This window comes from Rhincodon typus, chromosome 43, assembly GCF_021869965.1.
Source record: "Rhincodon typus isolate 14 chromosome 43, sRhiTyp1.1, whole genome shotgun sequence".
Classification (NCBI taxonomy): domain Eukaryota; kingdom Metazoa; phylum Chordata; class Chondrichthyes; order Orectolobiformes; family Rhincodontidae; genus Rhincodon; species Rhincodon typus.
In genome coordinates, this window is record NC_063374.1 from 4,243,063 (window position 1) to 4,253,450 (window position 10,388).

At 47.9% G+C, this 10,388-nt stretch overlaps 1 protein-coding gene across 1 annotated transcript in view; it reads right to left on the minus strand.

The window, feature by feature from the left end:
• Positions 1–2,062: 2,062 nt before the first annotated feature.
• The window catches only part of batf2 (basic leucine zipper ATF-like transcription factor 2), a 68,027-nt gene continuing 59,701 nt past the window's right edge, over positions 2,063–10,388 (minus strand). The window contains exons 4-5 of the mRNA XM_020514420.2: positions 9,926–10,030; positions 2,063–5,988 (exon numbers count right to left, since the gene is read on the minus strand). Of these exons, the coding sequence (XP_020370009.1) occupies positions 5,773–5,988; positions 9,926–10,030 (321 nt within the window). The 3' untranslated portion in view covers positions 2,063–5,772. The remainder of the gene's footprint in view (positions 5,989–9,925; positions 10,031–10,388) is intronic.

Genomic DNA, 10,388 nt, shown 5'->3' on the forward strand with positions numbered 1-10,388 from the left:
CCTCTATCAGGTTCCCCGCTCAACCTTCTCTGCTCCAAAGAAAACAACCCGAACTTACCCAGCCTCTCTTGGTAGTTGAAATGCTCCATCTCAGGCAACATCCTGGTGAATCTCCTTTACAGCCCCCTCCAATGCTCTCCCATCCTTACTATACATTAGTGGATGTTAATCACAGTCATCGTTTGGTCCAAATCCTGGAATTTACTGCCCAGTGTAGGTCTACCTACACCAGACAAGACTGCAGCAGTTCAAGAAGGCAGCTGACCACTCACCTTTACATAAGGCAGTTAGCATAACTAATGCAATAATCGTTGCGATAGAGTGGACTAGATTGAATGACATTTTAAAAATATTATTTATTGCTTTGCAGCTTTGGAATAGTGTAGATGAATGAGGAATCCAACAAAATTTTGCTGAGGGCTGGAACATAAATGCATGGAAATCTATGATAAGGAGACATTTTTCTCTCAGATGGTTGATCTCTACGTCTCAGAAATTGGCAGAGATGGGGTTGTTGTTTAAGATGGAGGTCAACAGAATCTGGCTAGTCAGGGGAATCAAAGTTTGTAGTGGGGGGTTGTTAAATGGGAACATGCCAATAGCCTAACCTGCCTCATGGTTTCATTTCTGAAGAAGGGTCCCGACCCAAAACGTCAATTTTCCTGCTCCTCTGATGCTGCCTGGCCTGCTGTGCTCCTCCAGCTCCACACTGTGCTATCTCTGACTCCAGCATCGGCAGTTCTTACTACCTCTGAACAAATAAAGTAGGTTTTCTTTTCAAAGGAATGCAGAGCCATAAATAATTGAAGGAGGGGTGGCACGGTGGCTCAGTGGTTAGCACCGCTGCCTCACAGCACCAGGGACATGGGTTTGATTTCACCCTCGGGCAAATGTCTATGTAGAGTTTGCACGTTCTCCCCATGTTTGCTTGGGGCTTTCTTCGGGTGCTCTGGTTTCCTCCTACAGTCCAAAGATGTGCAGGTTAGGGTGGATTGGTCATGCTAAATTATCTGTAGTGTCCAGGGATGTGTAGTTTCGTGGATTAGCTGTGGGAAATGCAGGGTTACAGGGATAGAGTAGGGGGGGCACGATGGGTCTGGGTGAGAGGCTCTTTGGGGGGTTGGAGTGGACTACATTGGGCTGAATGTCTTGCTTCACACTGTAGGGATTCTATGAGAGAAACCTCCTTAACCAGAGAGTAGGCGAATAGGGAAATACCTACCACGGATGTGAATAAAATAGACACTTTCCACAGGGTACTGATGGATAAATGTAAGGGGAGAAAGGGATATGGTGATGAGGTAAGATGATGGGCTGGGTGGATGGAGTTCTGTGGAACATAAGATGGGCCCAACAGCCTGTGAAGACTATGCAAGCACAGTTGTATTCTCTGTCTCTCTTTTTTTGTCAAAAAAAAAACACAAGTTTGAAAACATCCTGTTCGAGAGAACGGAATTTCAGACACCAGGTATCTGAACGTCACATCGGCTGTTTCCTAAGCACTCAAAATTCTCACAAAGGTCATTTACTGGAAAGCCAATCAAAACAGGATGTGGGTGGGTGTCTGCTTGTGGGAAGGTATCAGACCTCCAGCTGCAAGTACACGCCTGGCCCGGTAGAAGGCCAAACGTTCTCAGAGCAGAGCAGCTCTGACGTACTTCAGTAAGATACCTGTGCGATTTCACACTGACGGCTCACACCTCCGTTTCAACCGCTGTGGGAATTTTTCCCCCTTGCACACCACCAAGAGCAGCTCTTTGTCAATGACCCACTTTCAAGTTTCTGCGGGTTTTTTTTCTCTTTCCTCTTTTAAATTTTCCTTCCCTCACCCCCAGCTAAACATTTTTCAAAATTTTCCGCTCGACAGGGCCTTGTTTTTAAAGAGCGCAGGGTGCGACGTTATCCAAATGGGTTTTCCCCAGCACCACCCCTCAAAAACAAACGCACCCTCAAAATTGGCCAGCACACATCAGAGCAAGTTGCTACTTGGAGACCGTCGTCTTCCCCCGCTGTGTTCACCACCACCAGCCCCCGTTTCATGTAGGAAAGGCCACAGTCTGAGTCTGTTTCCTCATCTTTATTTTCAAAAATCAACTAAATTCCATGAGAATAGATACACATCCAAATTGGATTTACACAACTTTATACATTAACTTTACAAAACGAAGGTATATCTTACACCGAGGTAAAAGGGGAGTGTAGAGCTTACTCCTATTTAGTGTATAAATCTCCTTGGCAAGAACTGTTTCTGTAATGCTGCAACCTTCCTTGGTTCCTCCTCCAGGTAGACTCTGCAGCATCTGTAGACAGCTGGCTACATCAGAGCAAAGTGGGCAGTATTTCGTCTATTTCACAAGCTCCAGGGATTAATGCCTACAAATCCACACTTCCCTCCCCAAAACCAGAGGGGGAAAAACAGCTATTCATTCCTACAATTCTGGAAGAAGTCATTCAGGCCAATGTGCCTCTGCTGGGGGTCCAATTCAACCCAGCAACACCAACCCACCCCACCTTTTTGCCATTTTTCTACAAATTATTTTTCTCCCCCTCTCCTCAAGTATTAATCCTAGACCCGTTTTTTTCCAAAAGTTCCTATTGAATCCGCTTCCACCACTCTCTGAAGCAGCACTTCCAAGATGGCACTGCCATCTCATCTCCCGTTCTGGTTCCTTTGCAGATCATCTTGGATCAGCACCCCCTGATTACTAAGCCTCCGACATCCTGTCATCCTTTCCCTGTCAACCCTGTCAGCATTACAGAACCGTAGAATGGTTACTGTCCAAGAGGAGACCATTTGGCCTGATGTGTCAGCAATGCCACTCTGCATTCTGACTTAGTGCCCAACTGCTGCGTTATCCCCGTTAGCCTGCACGTTGTTCCTATTTAAATAACCATCTCAGTGCCCTCGATTGAACCTGCCTCCATCAGGCAGTGAATCCAGACCGTAACTTCTTGAGGCGTGAGAAAGTTTCTTTCTAAACTTCGCATTTGCTTCTTTCACAAAACATTTTAAAACCATGCCCGCTGCTCCTCGATCCTTTTACAAGCGGGAATAGTTTCTCTCTTTTTCCAGACCCCCAATGACTTTGCAAACTTCTATCAAATCTCCCTTTTGACTTCTCTCCAAGGAGAATAGTCCCAACTTGTCCAACCTATAACTGTAGTTTCTTATCCCTGGAACAATTCTTGTAAACTGCTTCCACTCTCTCTCCATGCATTCCTATCCTTCATATGAAGTTGTGCATAGAACTGTACACAATACTCCAATTGGGGTCTAACAGTGTCCTATATACGTTCACCATAACCTCCCCCATTCTATGGCTCTATTAATGAAGCCTAGAATGCTGCACAGCTCTACCTGTCCTGCCATCAAAAACTTTCTTAATTTTAAACACAGCTGTAAATCCCCTCTTAACCTTCACTGGTTTAGGAAGAACAATTCGAGCTTCTCCATGAACTGAAGCCCAATCCCCCAATCCTTGGCCCTTACTCTACATTCTCCAAAATCTTTCGCATCCTGCCCTATGTGGGCACACTGGAAATGCAGAGAATACTAACCAGGCCAGACAATGCCAGCAATCTGCAACGGTACATCCCATCCACCAAGTGGCTCTCTGGGATGACCACTGTACTAATAGGTGATTGAATCCTCAACTCCCTCCCTGCTGGACTAGGTCTGTGGGTCTGGAGTTTAGGATGACAAGGAAGGTGACCTTTTACCAAATCTTTTCACAAGCGGGCCAAATTCCCAAAGGGCTTGGTAGGATAGAGCTGACTCCCCAAACTTGACGGGGAATTGTGGAAAAATGGGCTCATAGTCTCAGGCTGAGGGGGCAGGCCATTTAGGAGCGAGATGAAGGGAAGACATCTTTGCTTAGAAGGTTGTGAATCTCTGGAATTCTCTACCCAGGGAGCTGTGGATGCTTAGTCATTGAACATAGTCAAGATAGAAATTGATCGATGGGTAGACAGGAACGGGAAACACGGGACAGTGGATAGATCAGTTATGATCTGATGGAATGGCTGAGCAAGTGTGAAGGGCTGAATGGTCTTCTCCTGCTCCTATTTCAGATGAATCAGTCATCAGTGTTAAAAAATCAGGGCCTTGGAACAACACAATAGGGATTGCTTCAGGAAGCTGATCTCATAGATCCACAAGTTTGGAATGGATTACTGCGCATTTTGACCTGCAGGGAAGAGGGAGAGCACATTTTGCTCAGTCTCTCTCTCTGCGACTTCTACCCCCACCCCCATCTCTGTCAACCAAATAATGCAGCTAGTGTCTGAGCAAGGGGAGACCATTCACTTCCTCGTCCATTAAGTCATCATCAATAGTTGTAAAAGCCCATTTCGTTCACTAATGCCCTTGAGGGAAGGAAATCTGCCTTCCTTACCCGGTCTGGCTTACACTTGACTTCTGACCCACAGCATTGAGATTGATTCTGAACCGCCCCTGCTCAAAATGGCAGAGCAACACCCAGTCACAGGCAGTTAGGGACAGACAACAAATACTGGCCTGGCCAGCAATGCTCACATCTGATAAATGAAGAAAGTGAAACCCACTTTGGTCCCGTTAAAAGAAAAATCTATCAATTTTTAGTTGAGATTTTAAGTGATTGAGAGCATCCAAAAACATTAGTCATTGATAGTGGGAGTTACACACTTCCCTACATTTAAAGAAATGCTTCCTGACATCTCCCCACTTAATGGCCTGGCTCTCATTTCAAGCTCCTTTTTAAGTCTGCAGTCACAAATTCTTGGGTGTACCTTCCCCCACAATGAACTCCAGCAGTTCAAGGTGATGGGTGTACCTTGGGTGACCCTTAGATATACCTTCCCCCAATGAACTGCAGCCGTTCAAAGCGATGACTCACCACCAACTTCAAGGGGCATTTAGGGTCGAGGCAATAACTGCTGGGCCTTTGTTTCTAACTTGTTTCTAAAAAACTGCACATTTTAACCCCGTATCTGGGTAGAAAATGTACTCACATCAGCAATCTGTGCGACTGGTTTGAAATAGATATTTTAAAAAAACAGCACTGCATCTGCTTCAAGGCTTTGAATGTAGGGAACTGGAACTGTAAAGCAGGGGTCATGGACTCTCCCACAGATGACAAAGTGGAGGAGATGCAAACTGTTTCCCAAGTCTTCAAATGCTTCCTTTGCTCACTCACTCACCAAGCATCCAGCAAAGCACGCATCCACCGCTGCGTCTGTTCACGCAGATCAAAAGAAAAAGGCTTTACTTTCCAAGCGACAGGAGCTGGCCCAGTTCACGGGGACTTTGGAAACACATGATGATGACACACTGCTTCATGTTGCCTCCTTTCCTGCCATGGGATTCTCAAGCTGCTTCAGAAATCGCCCGAAACAAAATCGCTCTGAAGCCACAACTATCAGTCGGTGGCAGCAGAAGCGCACAGTCCATGGTTGTACACCACTGGCCGTCCAGAGTTCTGGGGAGTCTGCGAACGAAGCTGCTGGGAATAGGGCGGGCTCGAGGGGCAGAGTGGCCGTCTTCTGCTCCCAGCGCATGTGTCTGTCTGCTCCAGATCCAGCAATTTCACTCCACCGTCGTTGGGAGTCATTGACGCGTGACCTTAAAGTAGGGGAGTCAGGGTGAGTTTCGGAGCCCACCTGCTTCTGGATGATACCTGCTGGAAGTACACAGTAACCTCAACACCCCCTCCCCTCCCCCCCTCCCCTCTTAGCCTTATTGCATCCTAACCCCAAGCCCCCACCAACCCAACACTCTCTCTAGAGAGCTGCAGTCTAGTACATCATGACCTCTGCTTTCTGCCAGTCTTCAGCTAGAAAGTCTGTCACGTTGACGTGCTGTTTGCCAACAAAGGCTGTGCCATTCACAGACAGCATAGAGCAGTGTGGTTCGTGCTGCTGAACCACTTGTTTCCAGTGCTTCAGCTCGTCGCGCAGGCCCTGGATTTCCTTCTTCAGCGAGGCGTTCTCTCTCTCCAGCTGCTCATACTCCTGAAGGGACAAAACAGGGCTCCGCTCAGAAAGAGGTGAAGCAAGGCACTGAACTGCCACATGACCCCCAACTCATAAAAATACCTACAGCACTGAAGACGCCATTCAGCTCAGTGAGTCTGCACTGCCCAGCTGAAGGGCATCCCACCCACACCCAACCCCTGCCCTTTAACCCTGCATTCCCCACGGCTAATCCACCTTTTCTGCACATCCCTGGACACTATGGGACAATTTAGCACGGCCAGTCCCACCCTAACCTGCACATCCCTGGGCACTATGGGACAATTTAGCACGGCCAATCCCACCCTAACCTGCACGTCCCTGGGCACTATGGGGCAATTTAGCACGGCCAATCCCACCCTAACCTGCACATCCCTGGGCACTATGGGGTAATTTAGCACGGCCAATCCACCCTAACCTGCACATCCCTGGGCACTATGGGGCAATTTAGCACAGCCAATCCCACCCTAACCTGCATATCTTTGGACTGTGGGAGGAAACCAGATCACCTGCAGAAACCCCACGCAGACACGGGGAGAACGTGCAAACTCCACACAGACAGTCGCCCAAGGGTGGGATCAAACCTGGGTCCCTGGTGCTGTGAGGCAGCAGTGCTAACCACTCCCTCTGGTCTGCTGCAGTATCTTGACCTTATGACCCCCGGGGTGGCGGTTGTCGAAACAAAGTGCCATACTGTACTAGTCTGTGGCATGAGTCCATCACAGAACATTAATATGTAGGTGCAGCAAGTGGTTAGGAAGGCAAATGGCATTGTTGGCGTTTATTGGACAAGGAATCGAGCATAAAAGTTTTGCTGCAATTGTAGATGAGACTGCATCTGGCCTCCTCACTTTGGACTCTTTACTTAAGGAAGTATATGGGATTGCTTCAGAAGCAGTTCAGAGAAGGTTTGCTCAACTGGGAAGGGGGGTGGTTGTTTGATGATGACAGGGTTATGCTGGTATCCATTGGAATTTAGAAGAATGAGAGGCAGTCTTACTGAACACACACCATCCTGTGGGGACTTGATAGTGAAAGCTCAGAGGATGTTTTCCCCTAATGAGAGAGAGTCCAGGACGAGGGAACACTATTTAAAAATTAGGGGATCTCCTTTTTAAGACTGAGATGAGAAGAAATGTTTCTTCTCAAAGGGTCATTAGCCTCTGGAATTCTCTTCCCCAGAGAGCAGTGGGAGGAGGGTCTTTAAATTTATTCACTACTGCGTTAGACAGATTTTACAATCAACGAGGAAACGAAGGATCGTGGGAGAAGAACAGGAAATTGGAGTCAAGGCCACAAACAGTTGGCGATCTCACTGAATGGGAGGAGAGGCTCAAGGAGCCAAATTGCCTGATCCTACTCCTATTACTTCTGCTTTGGTTAACCCTAACAGTCAGTCGTTAGGGGAATCTCTGTCCTCTTAAATGCTGTTTCAATGCCCAGCCCAGCACAAGGGGCTGAATGGTCTACTCCTGCTCCCGAATCCCATGCTGCTGGGATAGAACGACACTGTTTAAAATCCCACGCCTGGCTCCTTGATGTCTTGAATAATTTGGCAGAAAAAATGTTCTACTTGTTCCAAAGTGTAGTGTGTCCTCACAAAGCCTCACCCTGGTGGGGAATTTGACTGGATGTTGGAGGTGGGAGGCAGTATCACGACTGTACCCCCTTTCTTACCCATCAGCTGTGGGCACCTGAAGGCACCAGTGGGCAAAACTCCATTTACTGCTTTGCCTTCAGAAGCACGCCAGTGAAGCCTGCTTTGTCAGTTCAGTCAGGGCCAAGCAGACGTGAGCAGAGAATCAGATTCACACGCTCGCTGACGGCTACAACACTTCTGTTGCTAACCACATCCTCGCAAGCCCGACCTCACAAACACGTTGTGTCCGAACACTGTTATTGTAAAGTCTATCTGGAAGGAGCAATAACCTAGAGACAGAAATAGCAGATACCCGTTGCAAACTCAACTCTTGCCGAAAGGGAAACAGACACAGATTCAGAGAATAGGTACAGCACACACGGAGACCATTCAAGTCGACCGAATGGACAAATATATGGCAGGCGAAGTATAATGTAAATAAATGCAAGATCATTCACTTTGGCACAAAAACAGGAAGGCAGATTATTATCTGAGCGGTGATAGATTGGGAAATGGGGAAGACCCGGGGTGTCCTTGAACATCAGTTGCTGCAAGTGAGGCAGGCAGTGAAGAAGGCAAATGGTATGTTGGATTCATTGTGAGAGGACTTGAGCACAGGAGCAGGGATGTCTTGCTGCAATTGTATAGGACCTTGGTGAGATGGCCCTGGAGTACTGTGTGCAGTTTGAGGTCTCCTTATCTGAGGAAAGATGTTCTGGTGATGGAGGGAGAGCAGCGAAGGTTTACCAGACTGATTCCTGGGATGGCAGGACTGACATATGAAGCGAGACTGGATCAGTTAGGACTATATTCACTGGGATCTACAAGAATGTATAGAAACCTATAAAATTCTAACAGGACTAGACAAGGTAAATGCAAGAAGGATGTTCCTGATGACCTGGGGAATCCAGAACCAGGGGGTCACAGTCTAAGGATTACGGGGTGGGCCATTTAGGACTGAGATGGGGAGAAATGTCTTCACCCAGAGAGTGGGGAACCTGTGGGATTCTCTGTCACAAAAAGTAGTGGAGGCCAAAACATTGAATGTTTTCAAGAAAGAGTTAGATATAGTTCTTAGGGCTAAAGGGATCAAAGGGTATGGGGGAGAAAGCAGGATCCTACTGAATGGTGGAACAGGCTCGAGGGGCTGAATGGCCAATTGTTATTTTCTGTGTTTCAGCCTATTGTGACTGTGTTCACTCAGAATGAGCAATGCACCCAACGCCGCTCTCCCCCCCATCCATCTGCCTTCAGTCAGTGAATGCTTATTTTCTTTTTCATTCATGGATAGGATTCAATCCTCACTGATAAGACCAGTACTGTTGGCCCACCCTTTGCTGACCTTGAATTGAGAAGCTTGCTCAGCCATTTCAGAGTGCAGTTCGTAGTCAGTTTCTGGAATCACATGTAGGCCAGGCCAGTTAAGGACAGCAGATTTCCTTCCCTGAACGGATATGTGTGAACTAGATGGGATTTTAAGACATTCAGCGATCATAGTTGGGGGTCACTATTCCTGAGATTAGCTTCATCTTCCGGAATGGACAATTGAATTTAAATCCCGTTGTGGGATTTGAACCCAGACGTGTGCAGCCTGAGCATTAACCCGGGCCTCTGGACTACAAACATAATTACCACCAACTGTCAAACCATTTAAAATATGGTGGCATTAAATTTACAGGGCGCCACCTTTGCTTTTGAAACCTGGATGGGGTGGGAGAATGTTGGTTGGTTATTGCAGAGCTCTTTCAAAGAGCTGGCAGGGCCTGTTGGGCCAAATGGCCTCCTTCTGGGCTGGAAGATTCTGGTGGAGAGCCTAAGCAAAGCCAACCTAGAGAGGGCACAAAGTGATGGCTCGTTAGTTTGGGGCATGGTTCTCACTTAAGGCGTTGTATGTTGCAGATACGCGAGAGATCTAGGTTCAAGTCCCGGAAGAGCCCTGATTTCTTGCGGGTGGCGCAGTGGTTAGCACTGCTGCCTCACAGCACCAGGAACCCAGGTTCGATTCCACCCTTGGGTGACTATCTGTGTGGAGTTTGCACGTTCTCCCTGTATCTGCGTGGGTTTCCTCCGGGTGCTCCAGTTTCTTCCCACAGTCCAAAGACGTGCAGGTTAGTTGGAATGGCCGTGCTAAATATCCCCATAGTGTGCAGGGATGTGTAGGCTAGGTGGATTGGCCGTGGGAAGTGTAGGGTTACAGGGATAGGGTGGATCTTGGAGGTACGCTCTTTGGAAGGTCAGTGTGAACTAGAAGGGCCTGCTTCCATGCTGTAGGGATTCAATGAAGGCACCATTCCTTACCTGATGCAAACTGTCCGCTTTCTGCGTCTGCTTCTGTCGACTTTTTTGAGCCGCAATCCTGTTCTTTTCCCGTCGTCTCAGTTTTTTATGATCACCGTCGTAATCCTATGCATCCAATTGGAAAGATGCTGGTGAACACAGAGTCAGAGGCATGGGTCCCATCCATCCCTTCTGCCCCGTGCAAACATATACCCCGTCCTGAGCGAAGGGCTCCCTGAGGCAGGAATCCCAACTTCTGATAGGCTGGTGCAATTGGTGCTGGTCAGACAGAAGGCACAAGCCCCACTGTTTCTGCAGCCATTCAAATCAGGAGGGCCTTTGAAAGACTTTTCACCTCCAACAGACAGCCAAGAGTGAGGTGAGCCCAGGTACGGGACGGATTAAGATAGTTTGCAAAGGATGGCACCTTCTGCAGTGCTCCCTCAGCGCTGACCCTCCGACAGCGCGGCGCTCCCTCAGCGCT